General features: G+C 46.4%; 1 protein-coding gene across 1 annotated transcript; it reads right to left on the reverse strand.

The window, feature by feature from the left end:
* Positions 1–1,449: 1,449 nt before the first annotated feature.
* LOC132910370 (homeobox protein Nkx-2.5-like) lies at positions 1,450–4,963 on the reverse strand. The gene is made up of 3 exons (XM_060966019.1): positions 3,711–4,963; positions 3,505–3,593; positions 1,450–3,272 (listed from the first exon to the last, which is right to left on the reverse strand). Exons 1-3 carry the CDS (start codon positions 4,003–4,005, stop codon positions 2,502–2,504), a joined length of 1,155 nt encoding a protein of 384 aa, XP_060822002.1. The 5' UTR covers positions 4,006–4,963; the 3' UTR covers positions 1,450–2,501.
* Positions 4,964–20,113: the final 15,150 nt, after the last annotated feature.

Raw genomic sequence — 20,113 nt, forward strand, 5'->3', positions numbered from 1 at the left:
AGTTAGCAGAAGGAAAGAAATACGATAGATAGGACGTGATTAATGAGTCGAGGATAAACGCGGTCGTCTCTAAATAAATGCAAACGATTCGCCGCGCGTTCTATGCATATGCACTCCCGTCTTTATTTGAACAGCATCAACATTTTGTGTTCCCTTTCGCGTTCGGTGGATATTCACCGAACTGCGATGCTTTCTATCCGTTCGTAGGCAAATAGGATCGGGTTTCGAAGTTTAACGTGCGGTGATTGATTATGCGAATACACACGATCTCCTCCTAATGGGGGCTTTCAGAATTCAGGCTAGCAACGCGGAAGGAATTCCATTTGGTTCGCAAATTGCTCGATTCTGCTGTATTTTTATTTTTTATTAATCGAATCAAAAGCCACCACCACGCAGTTTCCGACTGATATAGATAGATAGATAGATGGATAGATAGGCGTGTATGTGGAAGGCAGTCATCGTAACTTTAAAAGTAGACGAGTGTCCGAAAGATGGCTCGTACGAAAAACACGAGAGCCGCAACAAAATATGCAACGAGCAACGAAAGACGTTTCAGAGCTCGATCTTGCCAAGAATCTTCAAGCTCCGTCCATCCGAACGTTCTGTTCTAACTATTCCGCCCAACTTTCGTTCACAACGTTTTCTCGAATCTCTCGTATTTGCGCAGATATTTAATCGTTTTAGAATCGTATTGTACAGATCAAACTCACCGCGTTTAATATTACAAGCAAATACGAATACCTTTCGCGCAAATATCCCAATCCTATTCGTCGTATGATTTGTTCGTTATCGAATGAAAATTAACGCGTAGGCGGATGCCTGACGAAACGTATCTGGAACACGTCCGCCGAACGGAAGTCGATCTCGAGGAACAAGTGCGGGCAGGTGCTTCGCAGGTGCGGCCAGGGGCGGAGTCGACTCTCCGTTTCGGAAGGGTGGTGTCTGGGGCTAGTCGTGGAAGGTGAAAAGGACGTATATGGGAAACGCCACGCGATCCGCTTGAAACATCGACAGCGACATTTTTATCAGCTTGTTCCCATGGTCCTTTATGGCGGCGGTAGCACCATGAACAACGATTACGCCGACGATGAATCGTCTATGTGAAGGCACTTGACTGCCAGATGACCCGTCGTGCTCGCGCGATAACCTAAAAGCTAACCCATGGCTTCGCTCAAGCTGTCAGAACTCACCTATTTATAAATGCCATTTCGCCATATTTTTGTTTTATCGACCTAGACGATGTTTCTCGCGGCGAAACGCTGTAACCGCGCGTATAGAAAGATTCGCGTTGAAATTTGGCACAACTTCTGCGAGGATCGATCGATCGATCTCACGATGTCGCAATTTTTTAACAGGGCAAGAGGAACGCTTTTGATGTGTCGATATTTTTAGAAAGGGAGTATTTTACTCTGGGAACGGTGGCTAAGGTGAAGTAAAACGATTCCAGGATTTAGTCGTTTCTTTCGTTTTATTTATTTTCTCGTATCCTTGTTTCCGTAATCAATCGTGAACGTTGGTACAAAAGTGCAGCGTAGTGTCGCAGATTTTCCACCGAAAGAAACATTCGATGCGCGATAATCGAAGTAAAGTTCTCGCGATTTCTCCGGTTGTAAACGTATTCGACGGATTAAAGAACCGAATTACCGAGAGCAAAGAGACAAAAAGAAAAAAGAAAAGAGAAATAGAATTACGAGAAAGGCGGGGTCTGCGGAATACGAGGTAACTGATGTTTCCGCAAAAGCCACTTGAAGCAATTTCCGTTCGGGCTTCTTGAGCGGCGCGTTACTATTTCGAAGGGGAGAGTATCTTACCTAACTACAAGAGAACCAAGGGGGAAAAACAAGAAGAATATGAAATACAGCTGCCTGTAGGCCTTACAGTCTAACTATGTCGAACTTAAAGCTATCGCAATCGCGGTGATCGAAAGATGCATCAGCCACGATTACTCTTTGGCTACCTGTTTGGTAACGTTGTCACGCGATTCTCCATCTTTTGTCAACCGTCATTCTCGCAAACGACGTTGGAGATTTTCGGATAAATCGTCCGACTTTCTGTTTTTTATTTTTCTATTTACCTCGCTTGTCGACTATCGAAGTATCAGAAATTTGACTTTAACGAACGTAACTTATACTTGAAGTCCGAAAGATCAGCGATATAAGCGACGGAAGGCCGAAACCACCGATTACAAAAATAATACTCGAAATATCTCGATTCTCTTACGATATCGAACAATTTCCTAATATCTAAGCTCTGGCTGCGACGCACTCGAATCGAAAGCGGAACCCTAAGTCGTAAAACACTTTCGTTTGAACCGCAAAATCTTCTAAATTTCATGGAATACAGCTTTTCCGATCTCTCCACGTGCTCAACCGTGTCCTTTCGAAAAATTGCTTCGATTTTTCTAAACTTACTGTATGTTAACTCGATCAAAGATTCAACGACACGGTTGATACATAACAGAGAGAACACAGCGTAGAACATTGAAATCTCGGAATCTTCTCCTACCACAATCTTTGTAGATTCTGGTCCATAGGCACCTGTTCCATGTAATTGACGTACTGCATCTGATAGTTAGCCGGACCCAAGTAATTGGAGAATCCGTAATCGCTGCTGGAGACGTCCATCACCGGTCTTCCGTCGCTCACCATGATCTTGCTCTCCGTGGAAATATTTTTCAAATCTGGATACGGCGCCGCTTCGTTGCCACTCGCGTTCCCTTTCATTTGCCTGTGACAATCGTGCACGGTAGCTCGAGCATCCGTCGACAAATTATTTCGGAAATCCGTGGTAACGAGAACGTGTTGTCTGGTGGCTTGTATCTCTCCGTTCAAACTCGATTTTCCGGCGACATCGGCGCCGATTTCTGTTTTAAACTCGGGACTGATATTCGTGTCCATCCTCATGTCGTTCGTCGATCTGAATTCGGGGCTCGGTCGAATTTCGTTCATTCGAAAGTCCGGTTGCATCGAAACGCCGAGCTCTGGCCTGATGTTGGACCAGTACGAAGGATTGTAGGATTCCTGGATGTTCGGTTTACCGTCTCTGATCAATACCGGCACGTGGATCTTCTTCAGAGACTGGTTCTTCGCGTTCTGAGCTTGAAGTTTCTCCGCGTCCTCTAACCTCGCGCGTTTGTTCTTGTACCGTCGGTTCTGGAACCAGATCTTCACCTGGGTACTGGTGAGTTTCAGAGTCTGAGCCAGTAGTTCCCTTTCCGGGGCGCTTAGGTATCGTTGCTGCTTGAATCGCTGTTCCAGCTCGTACACTTGGTTCTGTAAGAAATCGATGGTAGTTTTCAGTCGAGGTTAACATTCGAATAGGGCTGGAAGCACGAACGAAACTGCATCCAGCAGGAGGATGTGGTAGCGAAAATAGTCTTGCTGGGAAATTTAATCGTTCGAAGTGTTACATCGTAACGATTATGCTTAAATTGTTATGTTAAAATTATTGTTAAAAATTACGTCCGTGATCGTTACTATCATTTCTTACGATACAGAAACTTACTTGGGAAAATAGCACCCTCGGCTTCCTCTTTGTCCTCTTGCCGGACTGACTCTTTCGCAGCTCCGTTTTGCTCGATGTAACCACGTTACCTGTAAAACATTGCCGATACTGTATGGCTAGAAAATGGATCGAACGAATGATAAAAGATCGGAGCATGGCGAAGCGAAGACGAAGCATCGGCCACGATATACACCGATCTTACGCACCGTCCTCTGTAACCGGTGGATCCTGGTACGGAGCAGCGATCTGATTCAACTGATGAACGTGACCCAAGTCAGGATAGTGAGGATAAGTCGGCATCGATTGTTCCTTGAACTTTTCCACGTCCCAGTTGTTGTCCGGCACGATATTATAACCGTAATATTCCTGAGGCACGTGTTGTTGTTGAAGCTGATGTTGATGGTGGACAGACGGGTAGCAATCCATGATTCCAAGCTGCTGATCCTCGCTGAGAATGTCGCGGACGCTGAACGGGGTTCCGGAGACCGAGGAAGGCAACATTCTAACGCATTCTCGAGCAATGTTGGCGACTCTTGCAAATACTCGAACGACAAACTTCACTTTCCGATGCTTTTATCGTGCAAAGAGTCACTTTTCAAACACACGCGCGACCTGTACCAAAATCTTGTTTCGTCGTTGCTCGTCGACGACAAATTCTACGATTTCATCGTTGTCCTGCAAAAGAACGGTGCCACTCGAAGAACTCGCGCGATCTTCGTTCAGAAGAAGCCCGGTATTCAGCCATGAAACTCGCTAAAAAACGTTTTACGACATTCGGACGACGTGCTCGAACAACGATAATTCCGCAGCTTCCAACCACCGACTCTTCAACCGTCGTCCACTTCAACTAACGGTAATCTCCGATGACAACTCGAGCCAACTTTCTCGTCTGTCGCGCGGGGTTAATCGCGTTTGAAACGTCGCGAAAGGATATCGTTACCGGCAAGGGCTGTCGAACGAAACTGTAAAGATTTCGGACGACTCGTTGGAACCGTGGACACGCGCGAGCACCGCATTGAACGGCCGCGGATCGCCTTCTCGGGGGATGATGGCCACGGTTGAACGGTCAGGCCGGAGGGCAGACGCACAATGTGACTTGCTCTGACAGAGGGAGTCAAGTGTTGGTCTCTCCTCCGTGGTCCACACACAGGAACAGGAGGTGGGTGTGCGTGTGAGCGCGGCTGATTTTTACCAGCACACTCCCACCACGTCTGTGAGTCTCGTAGAGCAGCGCAAACATCGGTTCTACGGGGTGGTCGCGTCCTCCGATTGGAGATTTTAATTTGTCTTTGGGTCGATGAATAATTTGCAGGCAGTTTGCTATAGTCGACGAAAGGGAAACTATTCGAGCGGGGATCCTTCCTTCTCGTTTCTTTTCTTTTTTTTTTTTTTTTTTCACAACTGCATAAGTCGGGGATGAAGTTTAGGGTGCACGAAATCGAGTTAATTGCTTTCCTCCCGTTCGTCTTTTTTTTAGCGAGTTTCGGTGTGCTTTTAATGATCGATCGTATACGGTAGTCTCCGATATTTCCAGCCCTTTTTCCTACTTGTTTAGGCAATGTTTCTATAGAAGAGAGGCTTTAGGGGCGAGCTTCGATGGTTGGTCGTTTCTTTTTTTATGTGCTTTTTACGAGATTCCCGAATGTCATTCGGAGTCGAGTATCTATGACCACCTAAATACAGTTTCAGAGTTAAGTACGGTTACCGAGCTCGTGTTGTTAGCAAACGTTTATACAAAAGCATCTTGTACGACAAGCTATCGAGCGTCGATGACGCGCGGTAACATCGAATTCCATCCAGCGTGTTTTCCCCGTCTGTACGCAAAGTATCGGAGCACGGAATAGGTCGGAGGTCGATTAAGTGAAAAAAATTCGACCGATCCTCGCGTCGCATGATAATTACGAGGATCGGAAGTGCGGGGTCGATCAAGGAGATGGCAAATCGGTTTTTGCCGTGGGTCAGCCATAACGCGGCGACTAACGTTGGGGCGGAGGAGAAGACCGAAGGCCCGCCTATGCTCCAACAATCGAACCAATCCAGACATACCGTGAACGAGGCTTCTAAAACTGGCGATTAAATCTCGATTCGCGTGATTACCGCCTTCTACCGTCTGATCCCCCTACCCCGCAACTTTAATTCATCAACCAAAAGTGCCGCGTAAATCAGAAATTTATTGGTAATTAATCGCGTCTTTGAAAGACGTTTGGATCGAATCACAAATCTTTATCCATTCTCGAAAGTTTCTGCTTGTATTTTTCTTCTTCTCCTTCTTCTTCTTCTTCTTCTTCTTTTGCAGCTACGATATCTGTCAAATTTTTAAAGGAACGAAACTCATCAGGGGTGTCAGAGACGTGACAAGTTATAACGATCACGGGGTATCGATTTCACGATGGGATCGCTGGTGGGCTTGGAACGGGTTTGGAACGGGCTTGGAAATGAAAACAAAACAATTCATTTTTCTTGGCCGATGCGACGGCAGGACGAGATCCTCGTGGTTCATCCCCGAGTCCGCGACATCGACGAGTCGAAAGTAACATACACCAGACGCGTCTTTCAGAACACACCGAACCCTTGACGTTTTAGGTCCTAAAGATTTGGAATTCGAAAAATCGCTCTGTTTAAGTCTCGATCGGTCTACCTGGTCCTTTGTATGATTCTCGAAACAACACACCATCCAGTCTTGTATATTTTTTCCTTGCAAACCTCTCGCGCTTGTCGATGGATTTGAAAAACGTAATCGTACTCTTCGTTCCTATCGTCTAGTATCCTACGGATCATCGATGATATTCTCGACAAGATTTCCGAGAAGTTTGCGTTTAAAATTCTTTCAAAGTTGATCTTTCGTTTCCACGCTGTCTCGTTACACTCGTCGCTGATTCGCAAACGAAAAACGGTCACCGACGACGCTTTGCCAATTAACAATTTATATTCGCAATGCCTCTGTTTTCAACAAAATCGCCGACTGAGAAATTAATTACTCTGCGCGTTATGTCTCAAATTTTTCCTCTCGTCAAGAAACTGCAAAATTCTCTACGATCCGTTCTTCGCGATCAAAAAATTCGAACGCGCAATTTCTTTCTTTTTTTTTAATTTGGAAGAATTTTACGATCAATTCTCATTGAGAATTACAAGTAAATTATTCCAGCGTGGTACTATGTCGCGTTTAATAAGCGTTCATCGTATGTTTGATTCTAGTTGAATCTAATGCTTAAATCTAAAGGGTAACGTCTTTTTAGCCTGCGGATCTGATCCGTCGTGTCAAGTAAACGCGCAATTTCACGCTGTTGGAAAAAATCGTCGATCGAGAGACGTTCGTTGCCAAACACTCTGCGCCTGCGACTCTTGCAAAAGAGCTATCGAACATCAACGGTGTCTCGTTTAAGAGGCTCCGGAATTCGTTGTTAATTCGCGAACGAATAGCAACCACCGACAACCCTTGCCAACCGAGACGGCTGTTTATTATTCTACGCGTGGAAAGTACGCGGAATTACACGGAGACGGCGCGTGCGTGCGTGCGTGCGTGCGTGCGTGAGCGAACGTGTGGCCGTGTGATGCATGGTAGGCGCCAAGAGATACCGAGGCGCCTTCTTAATTGTGGGAAAGCGGCGCCGGCGTCTGGAGAGCTCGCGTCGTGTGAAGCCACCGCGCCCCAAAGTCGCTCGATTTTTAAACAATTCTCCATAGACCGTGCACTTTTTCCCCGGAAAGATCTGGAAAATCTCCGCCATTTCTTTCTTACTACGCTCTTCGATCTTTGCCTACTCGACGCGACCACCTTAAATGCACCCGCTTCGTTTGCCCTGTCGGTTTCTAACTTTTTAAGATCTCTCAACGTGATATTTAAATATACGTTTGAACGTACGATATTTGAATATATCGCCGAAACGTAAAGTAGAAGTTGGGTGAACAACGGGTAATTTTACGGGAATTGAAACCGAATGAAATCTGATACGGGTTGATCGGCTAGGTGTATGTACTTATAACGTGTATGTGCAGATTCTAATGAATTAAGTCTTGTTCGATCCGATGAAATTGACGCAAGATTGACGGGAGAGTATAGAGTCGTTATTCATAATGTTATTCGTAACGTGTTCATTTGCAGTTCGTTTATGGTGGAATCGAAAGATCGCTATGGAAAATCAAACGATCGCATCTGTTCGAGTAAATAGCAGGCTCAGCGACGTTCTTTCTTCGTAGCTTCTAAATACTTTTACCATTTAGTAACGTCACGTTGCTTCGTATCGCGAGAATCGCTGTTGTCGTCGCTGATCTTCGTACTGCATAAGATATAGGATACAGAACAGCGATGAAATACGATGCTCCGAACTCGTCGTCTACAGCCTTCGATCTTTCGGTGTTTATCAACGAAAATTTGTCTCGCGTGTAATTAGCGACGGTGCCGGAAAACGGGAAACAATTTCCGCGCGCACGGGAGGACAAGTGGTTCCTTCCTCGCGCGGAATCGTGCTCGCGTAACGAGGCTTTGCAATCGAGAAGCTCTCTTCTCTGCTGCAATGTGGTGTCCAGTTGCAACACGGGCTGGCCGTGTTGGCCCGTACAAAAGGGTCCTTTGTGCCGTCGCCTCTCGTCTAAATAGCCGCATGCGGCCTCCACGATGGCCAACTATCCGTGTACGGTTTATAGAAAAATCCCGTAGCGCACGTTGCCGTATCGTCTAGCCTCCTGGATCGTGGGGGGTCGGATGCCGCCCGTGAGGGCCCGTGTTTCCAGGATCTGCTCTTTCTCTTCCTTATCCCTCCCTTACGTGACCAGCAACGAGACAACACCACCGGTAGACAAGCCCGACAGGTCGATTCCACACCGGAAGAAGTGTTTTTATCGTCCATATGTTTCGTACCGACGACCCTAAAAAATTACGTATAATTACCGCGACACGGTCGTCATTCGGCAATGAGAATTATGGGAAGGTTTCTTCCTCTTCGTCCGTCTTGTCGTTCGTCTATCAGGAATTGCGTTTGATATCGAAGCTATCGGAACGAAAAACGAGAATTTTTTTTTTCTTTTTTTTTTAATTTGCGTTTATTTGGCAGTCGATTCTTCTTAGAGAATTTTAAGTAAATTTATCTGGCGTGGTACTGTGACACGGTTCATAAGCGTTTATAGTATGTTTGATTCTATTTGAATCTAGTGCTTGGATCTAAGGTGTAATGTCTTTTTAGCCTGCCAATCTGTTCCGACGTGTCGAGTAGTTGAGTAATTAGAGGGTTTTCGATGTTGTTAACTCTTGCGCTACGTCTATTGCTGAATTTGGATAATTCTTCTTCGACCGTGGGTATCTCGAGGTCGTGATGTATCGTTTCGTTGGTGACGTACCAAGGTGCGTCTATCAGGGATCTTAAGGTTTTCGATTGGAATCGTTGGAGAGTTTCTATGATGGAGTTACTCGCTGTTCCTCATAGTTGGATTCCATAGGTCCAAACGAGTCTTAATATGGCTTTGTATAATGTAAGTTGGAACGTCGACCGATGAGCCGGTAGAATTTTGTAAATTTTGCTTTGAGTTGTTTGGATTTATCCAAGATACGTTGTTTCCATGTCAATCTTCTGTCCAGAATCATAGATATCTGACTGACTCTTTATCTGGAATAGGTATATCGTTTATCGTCAGCTGTGGGCAAGGAAAAACGAGAACGATCGCGATATATTCGTGGTCTATCTCGCGGGAAACCGAAAAACTGTCCCTCTTTTCATTGCAACAGTCCAAGTGCATAGATGCGTATCGGATCCTTTCTCTAATTCTCAACTGTTCCATTTTTTAAAAAAAATGTAATTGACCATTCTGCGTATGTTCGATTGGTACAAAGAAGACAAATTTATAATAATACGAAGAAAATTCAACAGATATCCACAGAAAACAGATATCCAATTCTTTTAACTCGCAACTCCATTCGGTAATGTCGAACCTTTCGAACTTTGTGCTCGGTTTTCTCAGTTTATAAATCGGTCGGTGAGTCAATATTCGTAGTACCAGATCGTCTTTATCTAGTAAAAATTTCAGCAAGCGCAGGCGGTACAGAGAAATATTTATTTATTCGTTCGTCTAGCCACAATCGTCCAGAAGGATTCTCGCGATCCATCGAATCCAAGTCTGTTAATTGTTAATTAATTTGAAGCGCCGTTTGGCAAACACTAAGAAATCGAGGATACGGAGGCAAAGGCCAACCGTTTGTCAGGAGAGAGGGTCACGTGCAGTCGCTCCATTGTGTCGGAAGAGTCCAGAGATGGCATTTTTGAAGTTAGGCGCGCTAGGAAGTTTTCTCACGAGTGGGCCAGACAATTGCGTGGATCTGGATGTCTAGACGGACGCATCCCTCCTTTTATTTTCTGCGTTGCAACCGAAAACGCAGCTACGTTTGCCAGAAACTTCGCCTCGATGATACGGCTTGGCCACTCGTTCCTTCCTGCGCCTTTTCTTCTCCCTCTTTTTTCTGCGCCTTTTCTTCTCCCTCTTCTTTCTGCGCCTTTTCTGTCTCTCGTTAAGCCTGGAGACTGCTCTTTCCAAACCTGCAACAAATCGATCGGCTCAGGCTCCGTTAAATTCCTCGCAACCTTTCGTTCGTATCTTATCGATCTTGGCGTCGATTTTTCCTGCGATTAATTCTTCGAGATAATTGGGATTTTACGAGGGTCGAAGGACGACCTGTTAATTACTAATTACGCGGGTAATAATTCGATGGGTTAATTGCCGGTTGAGGCGAGACGCGTTACGCGTAGCTTATTTATAACCACGAACGTTGCTGGCATCGGTAGCGAACAACCGGGTAATTGGATAGCCGGCCGACGTCTTCTATTTGTTGTTCGATACTTAAATGCTAAGACAAGAGCGATCCACGTGCTCTGGTCAACGTCACGACGCGAGATCGCCGTATTCTCGACGTCGGACACGCGGGTGCGATATTAACGCCATTGTTCCTTTGCAGCGATGCGATGCGATTTACAAGCGAATAGAGTTTCCAACAACCGGATCGTGCGATTTCTACTCTGAAAAATGAAGCGTCGTGTCCTTTCTACACAGATATTTTACGTGAAATTTGTATAATTTTCAATTTTCACAAGTCGATATAAATTAACGAAAGTTTTTCCGGAGCTACGTCCTGGCGGAAGATGGATAGAACCGAGAACGCTATCTTGTCTCTGCTTTCGTGAAAAAATCTGTAAACTTTTAAGTGGAGGGACAGAACGTCAAAGCGCCGTTAATAAACTTTACGTCAAATTAAGACACGTTCCGACTGTTTCTTTCCGTAAGGAAAAAAGAAGCAGGGAAGCGTGTCTATGGTGCCACTTGAGGATATCTCCGATCCCTGGATTACCTTACTGGAACTTCGTGTCAACAAACTCCGATCCCTTTTAGCGTCAACTTTCATTGGTCCCTTAAAGTGGTTTGGATGCTTCGGGTACTTGGGATTATCCGGATAATACGGTCGAGATGGAAATCTTTCGCATTTGCCATGATTCGTTTCGGATCGATTTCGTTAAAATTGGTTTAAACTCGGTTACACCGAACAAAGTATTAAAAATATAATGCGAATTATATCGAATGTTAAGCGGGGATCGATCGCGTTAGTCAATTTTAATTTTTAAGTTTCGAGAAGATTTTGTACGTATGTATATGGTAGTTGTTTTTACATACGTTTACGTTTCGTCATTTCGTGAGTACACTTTGCTCGAGCAGTAACTTACCAGTGGAAATCGTCAGTTACCCGTGATCGGTCGTTCGTCGACTTACCTACCGAGGATACACGACCGCCTTTTACGTTTTCCAAAGTCAACGTTGTGAACAGAACAGAGAAACCTATTTTACCGACGTCAATACGTATTTCAAAAGATATCCTCCGTCGGTCGTCCTCTCAATAGCGTTCGCCGTTGCTCGATCAGATGGCGACACCCTCTTTCTTCCAACGACTCTTCAACCCCCTGAATCATCGGAAACTAACGAACAAACCTTACGATATCGCGATTGGTGTCCCCCGTCGATTCAACCGTTATTGTAATTATTAAATTGGACAGAATCCTTAACGAGATAATTGGCGCATCTTGTAAAATTTTAACAGTTATCGTCATATTCTTGCAGCCAATTTACCAACTTCTCAAAGAAGAGGATATCGAATCGGAAGAAAAAAAGAATCCGTATGATTCGTAATGCGTGTGGATCGTACGCAGCAACCGAAAACGATATCCGTGTCAGCGATCACTAAATCTCGGGGACAGGATGTCCCATAAATAAAGCAGGGGCTGGGGGAAGGGGTGAGAGACGCGGAGAAATTCAATAAGCAGGATTATCGTTGAAGAAAAACGATCGGCCCACGGGTCGACAGGGCGAGATCGTTAACGAGGGAAAACGTTGGCGGCGATATCTCAATCGGTTATCGGACGTTAATGAATTTCGAGCAGCGGCCACGAATCGGTGTATTACGAAATTAGCCGGGACCTTTAGACCGTTGCAGAGGCTGACCGGCCTAGAAAAAGTCGGACCCGCGTTTCCAAGCGTCATAAATCACGAAAAATAAGGCCAGAAGGGGCGAGCTGGGAGCAGGGCAAAAAATCGGGACGCTGCTGTAGAGAATAGGAGATTAACATTCTTTTCTGTTCTACCTTTCTGTCATCAGGGGAGATTGCGAGCGTCCCCGAGCGTGCACCGAGAATCATTAAGGGATCCTCCGTAATTTGCGAAGGTGTCTCGTGTGCGTGGACGGTGATCAACGCGCGTTTCAGAATAAATCAACACCGACTGCGTTTTCTGATGAACGTGCGCGGCCAGCGAAACGCGCCAGGATCTCTAGCGTCTCGTTTACCGGTTAAGGTGATTCGAGGCTTCTGGGTAATTTGCGCAAGGTGATCGAGCTCTAGCTACGCCGATTAATAAGCGTCCTCGTAGCTCGTGGCAATATCGTACCAACTTCTTCGATGCTTATACGCGAAACTAAGTTGGCAAACTACGGACAGGCTTTATTTCCAAGTCCCCTCGTTTTCTCAACTTAATTAATTTGCCTCTTGGCGTTCGACTATCATTACGATAAAATAGTCGTATAGATTTGCACATTTTTTTTGCTTGGAAATTATATATAATTATATATCGAGTCGACGTAAAAGGGTGAACGAGGATTAATCGATATCTCGTCTATACGCAAAACTATTATTCGTCAAGCGTATTTGTTTACAACGACTGGAGTTACGAAACTGAATTTCAGGATTCTCCGTTGCATCGAAGAGTGCTTCGGTGATTCTCTCGCAGCTGCAAGTCGAAGAATCGGAACGAATTCTGTTACAGGGTAGCGTGTATCGATGGACGCGACGCGACGGTCGAACGAATCCTCGAAAATATCGTGTAGTCGAATTCCTCGCGTACAAGACAAGCTTCTCTGTCGGGATCGTCGTTATCTTGATATCTCAGCTGGTAGCTTCGGTGATGGTTTTTGTTTTGGACAGCGCGTCGTGTGCACCAGGGGGTAGGCCCAGGGTGGTCCAATTTGTCTGTCGGTTCGATATTGTTACGAGCTCATCTTTAATAATGCAGCCTCGAACTGGCATCGTTCCTTGACGTTTTTAGATAGCCAAACTCGCTTTGTCGGCATCCCAAACTCACCGTTCGCATCCGGATATAATAAAATCGTCCCCGTTTATCGATTAGCTCGAATCTTATCGCGTTGACGAGAAAACTTTGAAAGCGTTAAATTCTTTTTTAATAACGCAACGCTCGCGTCGTTCCAGTTTGTTTAGCAACATTTATACCATGCTTATCTCGAACGTTCTTCCTGTATTAATTTTCCAATTTATCTATCTACTACTCTTATCGGTCGAAACTACAAACTATGCGACGATAACCGCGAGTTAACTAATTCTCTAATCAATGTTTCCCAATTAATTATCAACGGGACAAATAAAATGCTGGCAATTACACGGATATCGGCGTGGAACAGCGACGACGATCGATAGATTCGTTCGATAGATCGATAGATCGTTGATGTGTAATTCGATTTCTTTCCGCGTTGCACCGCGGTGACTACGTTAAATATTACTAGGAGCGGTGGCCGAGCGGCAAGGAAATCGATCTATGATTAATCGCGGCAGAACTCGTTTTCGTTCGCGCTCGTAATCTGGAAATCGCTGTTGGCTCGTTCGAAATCGTTTTTGTGGCCTTGCGCCTCGGTCACGTTACTATGTAATTAACGTCTACCGAGGCGTAAGATTTGATTCGCATCATTTCGTGGTTTTCTTGCCGTACGGCTTACAAGCGTTTCCTTCAACGCTCGCCTCCTCTATTCCTATTAGATAGTTAATTAAGTTTCCGTCTCATCGGCCGGAAATTAACAAGATCGTTGTTCTTCGTGGCGTTCGATCGCGCTAGTCGACACGCTCCAAGAGAAAGCGGGTCTAGTTTGCTTAGAACGATCAGATCCGTAGATCGGTTGGTTTCTGTCAATTCGTTCTGACGATCGACGGATTTTAGGAAGAGTATTTATCCGAGTGTCGTTTATGTGTTTTTTTCGTGATAGGTGTTGATTTTAATTTGTACAGCCGCAATTAATAAATGGAACACTTTTCTCGGAATAACGACGCGATCAAAAGGGTATCTAACATCGAGTCGATTACGGTCGACGGTCGGAAGCTGCGATAATTCAGAGCAGCTATTCATACGCACGGAAATAACGTTGCTTTGGCAACAGCTTCTAAATTCGTTCGATCGCGATAACTCGGCGCGCGTTGCACAACGAAATCATCAGCGTGACAAAGAGGTTCCCTTGGTTTCTTAACCCGACGACGGTTGAAATAACGCGTATCGAGTTCAAATTATCTATCCAACTTGCAACGTAATAAACACGAATATAATAAAGCCTGTCTGCTCTTCCTCCACGTTCGATCGGATACAGATTCTTAATAAACGCGTGCTCGAGATCAAAGCGAGATCAAACGCTTTAGAAGCTGTTGAAGAGTTCTCGTTGGTCGATAATGTGCGACGATGAAACTAATCTGGCTGTAACGACGAAACAATCGTCGGACGCGATTCAACGGAGCAGCGAGGGAAACGATGACGGCCGCATAGAAGGAGGATCGAGATTACGCAAACGCGGATAACAGAGGGCAGAAAAGGGGGGTTAGCGTCGTAGGGTGGGTGGCGAGAGCGTGGAGGTTCAAGTTTGTGGCTCGTTTGTACGCGATAACGGCTTATCTAAATAGTTTAGACATGAATTACACAAGCGGGAGTAACATTTATGTTTCATCACGGCAAGAGCCGACGGGGCCGTGACGCTCCATATCTGTTCGCCGACGTCGCTGCCAACCGAACGGTTCCTTTTTTTCCTCTGTACCCTCGGCTCTCCTTCCCGCGTCCCTGGTCCGCCGTTCCTTTTCTTTTTCCCCCGTTTCCTCGCTCTTTATTTTTTTACCGTTTCGACCGAACGTTACAAATTGCTTATCGTCTCGGCGTTGGCAGCACGTTGGGTCGTCTTATCGCGACGTTTGACCCCGTCGTTCGGTCGTAGACGAGATTTCAAGCCAGACTTCTCGACGATTCAACGGCCAGGCACGACCGATATCGGAAATTGAGCTGAAATTAATTCTTCTAGCTTGCTTTTTCCTCTTGTTTTTCTACGCTCGGAACGAGGCTGCGACGAGTGGGAGGTTGCGCAGTCGATGAGGTTTGAAATTGTTCGTGGAAAGCTGTGAACGATAGGTTCTGCCCTAGATAGAAGGCTGCCGTGGTAAGAGATTTTTTGGGCAGAGATACGTCGTGGCACGCAGGCTACGCTGCAAGTGTTTTCGAGACGATCGAAAAGAATTTACTTCTTAAGGATAATTATTCGTATCGCACGGCGTCGAAAGCTGGTGAAAATGATAGAAGCACGAGCTACACCGCGACTTTACTATCGCCGATGTGACCATCCCCGTGCAATATGGACGTAGGAGAGATCCGTGGCGCAGATAGAGCTCATGAACAAGGTATAAAGAAAGCGAGGAAAGAAAGCGGGTTTTACTAATGGGCGGCTGGGCCAGGGTGTAGCCGAGCGTCCCGTGAGCGTGAGCGGCACGTGAAAACATCTCCATTCCACGGGTCACAGGGCCCGGCCCCTATGTGGAATTCATAAGAGAATAATGTCGGCCCCTTGAAAATTAATTTAATTTGTACTAGAAACCGGCCAGGAGAAACACGGTTCACGAACGAACGGACGAAAGAGGTAGAAATGCGTCGGAAGAAGAAAAAAGAGGATAGAAAAGGAGAGAGAGTGAGTGAGAAAGAGGGTGAGGAGGGGGCGAGGAGAGGATCGAGGAGAATAAGAAGGTGGATGAAGGAGAATAGACGGCGTTCTTCTTGGAGGGCGCAGGTTAGGGCAGCGTGCACCATTGGAGGGGGTAAGATGGACCCCTGCTGGGTAATATATAGCGGGCCAGTTGGCTCGAAAGGCGCTGCTCTGTCTCCGCGGCGGACTCCTTAGCGGGGCACTGAAACTTTACCTCCCATAATTGATACGAATGTCTTTTCAGGCCGCGCTCGAACATCGCACGGCCATTTAGTCGAGCTCTCCGCTTCGACTCACGGTCAGCTCCGGATCGTCCCGTCTTTCTCTCTTTCGCTCGTTTGGTCCGTCCGTCTGCGCCGTGGCACAGAGACGATCTGCCACGTCAATTATCAGCGCGCGCGGCCTTCTTCACGGCCCAGGCCGACACTCGCCACTTGACCCTTGCCGGATAATTATTGCCGCCGACGCGAATCTTTCACCGTGTCCGCCTTTTCCGTTTGACGCCTGGTGGGGGGGACAGCCACGACCGTTTCGAAAACATTCACGTCTGTTACGCTGACGATGACGCAATTGGAAAGATCGTCTTCCGAGGTGCTTCGCCGAGGTACAGCCCGATCGGGCAGAAGCCAAGCTTCTGGAAGGAGTCGGAGCGAAAGAGCGGGCGAGCGACTCGTAAGATACGTTCGATCTTTGATCGATCGACCCTAACGAGAGATTTCTGTGGTGCAGATACGTCGAAACATCTTACGCGAAAATACTGCGTAACGTCATGGAGTCACGGAGGAGGTCATAATCAATTTGAATCTACGCTTTGGAAACTTTACTTTTGCTCGATCGAGTAGCTGGTAGAAACTCGAAGAACACGAATGTATATTCTCTACATAATGGTCGATTGGAAACGGCGCGTCACGATCATTTATCGCAAATTATGAGAAATCTTGGTCGGATCCTGTGTTCGTATTTCGCGTTTATAGCTTGTATTTGCACGGAATACTTTTAAACGTACCGCGATAACGTTGATCGCAACGACCTGTATTCACGCAGATAGCGTTAATCGCAACGCGTGAAATTCAAGGAGATTCCACGAGTCGGGAGGGCGATCGAAGGTTCTCGATAGACACGGGCAGAGGCTCGCTCGTGGCACGGAGAGGGCAACGCCGGCCCGTGTGCACTCGCAGAAGAATTAATTAGTCGATCTCGCGCGTTGGTGGGCCCGAAATCTTTGTTCCCGTACGGTCTCGTCCTAACAGCATCGGTAGAACGAGCCTTGGGTAATTAGTAGGTACCTACCGATCACCATCTGCAAGGTGAACGAGCATTACCATGCTTAATGAGTGGTGCGCAGGGCACCCGTAAACCTCCTTGGCCGGTGTGCGAGGGGATTTCACCTCGGCCGTGTTTCTATCTCTACTCGATCGGGGACGCGGTTGGGTCGCGCGAAAATTCCACCTTTCCACTTCCCATAAAACGCTCGCACGCTAGCGCGTCATGTTTTGCTTGTTCGTGGCGAATCTTCGATTAATCTGATTTTCGATCGTTGAGAACGTTTCGTCCGATATTACCAGAGCAATGGTCAAGGCGAACGGTGAATGATGGAATCTTGGTCTTTCGCTAAATAATATATTTCTTTCGACTAATTACCTGTTCACCATAGGAAATTTATTCTTCGCTCACGATCGGATTGTTCGCCTTCCGCGACTAATAATTCCTCTGCTTCGAAACCCTGGAAACAAGTTGCTAAGTATTTACGTTTGCAGAACCGATCCAACCTAAGAAGCTAATCCCACTTTATTAGCCTATAATTCCAGGTCGATAGAAGTTTCTGTTTAGTAAATGATTCAATTAACAGGTTGATTACACATAAACGACACCATGTAGTTTTTGGATAGCGTTGAATATAGCGGTATTCTTGTCTCGTTTGTAGTTAACAAACTTTCTTACGTTCTTAACTCCTCGAGCGTCACGGTTCATCGCTGAAAGCGTACTCTACGATCGCACGAATCTTCCGCCATCGGCGTGTATGATGCACGTTGTAACAACTAAGTGGACTACAATTAACTGGAGGATCGAGATTATTATTGAACGGAAGAAGATTAGTTTGGACGAGCAGGTTAATACGAGATGAGATTGTTGGAGATTTCAACACGGCGCAATCTCGCCCGTCAACGTATCCAACGCAAAAACATTGAGATAGGCAAGAAATTTTCATAATCCGATTATATCCGTCATCGCTGCGACGACTGCTGTGAACTGACTTTGGACTCGACGTACGTGTACGGCGTAACCGCCGCTCGAGGGGTTAGGAACTCGCAAGAACCGAAGCCAAAAGCTGTGCGAAAGATCTCGAAACTCGAACGCAACCCCGAAATTTCCACTTTGCTCCTCGATTTCCATCACCGTCGTTATTCCCTCGATCGTTATCGATCTCGTAGCGATTCTTCGAAGAAGCTGCGAATAAAAGGATAGAAGGGGCGGAGTCTGTTCACGTATTCAAGAAGGGATAGAGAAGGAGAGGTAGACACGGCGCGTATAACTACCACCGAAGTCAGAACCCCGGCGAGATTACGATCTAAGTATCCCCAGAAACAAATGCCGAATGCAGTTCGCCCATTGCCGGGCCCTTTGTCGGCTTCGCGACCGGTGCCCTGTTCAGGGCACCAACACCTGCACGGGGCCCACGATCTCGTCGCGGAGCCACGCTCTCGGAAACGAGCCGTGTGCGTCGCCTGTCATACAGGCCCGTTATTGATTGCCGAATGCGAGAAACCGGCGCAAACCGCGCGCGTTTGCGTCCTCCTCGCCTTCCACGCTCTTACTCTTCTTCCCTCTTCTTGGAACTTTTGCTTCTCGAACGATAGCGCGTCTCCCTCTTTTGATTTTTCTACCGGTTGTCGGCGAAATCGTGGGGAGTGTCGCGTGGAACAAGACGTCTGAATCGAGGCGCGGTAGAGATCGGGGTGTCGATCAGCCGGCGAAACACTGACGGACTCTTGTAACATTTTCTCTAGACCATGAATGTTTACGCATTTATTTATGAGAAATTTCGTGCGCGTAATATTCAGAGCTGTAAAGAATATCAGTGGTGTAGAGCGTTATACGGTATAATATTCCAAGGATAAAACAAATCTACATCCCATTTCTTATACTTGCATTCGTGAAAATATTAACTTACCTAACTACCAGCATAAAGTTTTTACGTTAAGTATTCGTTAATGTTGCTCTCCGGTGTCAGTGGGTTCCTTCAGATCGTGGCAATTGAGTTCCATATATCGACGATTTACTTTAAGGCTGTCTTAAAATAAGAATCGTAAGCGAATCGTCGACGTAAACCAATGCAGTCGATTTTACGCTCGTACTAATGGGGGTTATTAACTGCGAAACGTTCCCCGAACACCTCGTCAGGCGTATATTTATAATTGATCGAACATCAGGTAGTCGTCGAGTTCCACGAAAGTTGTACGTACCGTTTGGTCTCCACCTTCACGCTCTCGTTACGATCGACTCGGGGCCATGGGACGACGCGTGTTTCGCCAGTAAATCAAATTGGCGTCCACCGGTGCTCTGAAGTGGCTGCTTTTGGAGTGACTCTCTTTTACAGTCGATTAGAGGTATCCGTGAAACCCTCGAAGAATACAAAAGAAGCAGGTGACTCGACAGTGACTCCTCTCTTGACCTGGACTCGTTCTTTGTTACGTTTTTGTGCCTGGAATCAGCGACGCCGAAAACTGTAATAATATAGTTCGATTCATGGGAAACCCGGTAGGTGAATCCCCCGAGACGAGTCCTTAATGAAATCGTGTCCACGACGTTTCTTCGCGTGGGAGTCGATCACGTCTGGAGAATTTTCCGGGCGACCGGTTACGCGTTCATCGCGTCTCCTCGCTGAGAAGCAATCCGTGAAACAGGTAGGAACGACGAGGACTCTGGACAATGCCCGGCAACGAGAAGAAAAATCGTTTTCTAACGTGATCGCGACGACCTCCGCGTCGCGGTATCGAACGTGAAACCGACGACGTTTATTCCCGACCTGGTAATTTGTATTTTCTACCTCGCACCAGGGGGTGGAGCGGGAAAATTCAATTTTTTTCGGCTCGATCCCGCTCGAGGACTTGGTCGAGCGTCGTTTGTCATCGTTTAAATAATTCCCTTTGTTTGCCTTGGTTTTTCCTCGGTTCCCTCTCGTCGAACAGGTACCTCGGCTGTGGAAATATTTCTGCTCCGGAGGATCGAAGCGGAATGCTTTATGGCACCTCTCGCAGGTATCCGCCTAAAAGTTGACGGCTGCTTTAGAAACGGAGTTTCAAAACCGTTTTCGTGCATGTTGAGACGATTCGTGGTCTCGCGGCTCATTCG

The sequence above is a fragment of the Bombus pascuorum genome, chromosome 9, assembly GCF_905332965.1.
Source record: "Bombus pascuorum chromosome 9, iyBomPasc1.1, whole genome shotgun sequence".
Taxonomy (NCBI): domain Eukaryota; kingdom Metazoa; phylum Arthropoda; class Insecta; order Hymenoptera; family Apidae; genus Bombus; species Bombus pascuorum.

Bases quoted from the DNA above. Each gene is read 5' to 3' on its own strand.
- LOC132910370 (XM_060966019.1), bottom strand. From the start codon at position 4,005: ATGTTGCCTTCCTCGGTCTCCGGAACCCCGTTCAGCGTCCGCGACATT. The intron at 3,594-3,710 runs GTGCGTAAGATC...AATGTTTTACAG, and splicing joins TCCACCGGTTACAGAGGACG to GTAACGTGGTTACATCGAGC. The intron at 3,273-3,504 runs GTAAGTTTCTGT...GATTTCTTACAG, and splicing joins CGAGGGTGCTATTTTCCCAA to AACCAAGTGTACGAGCTGGA.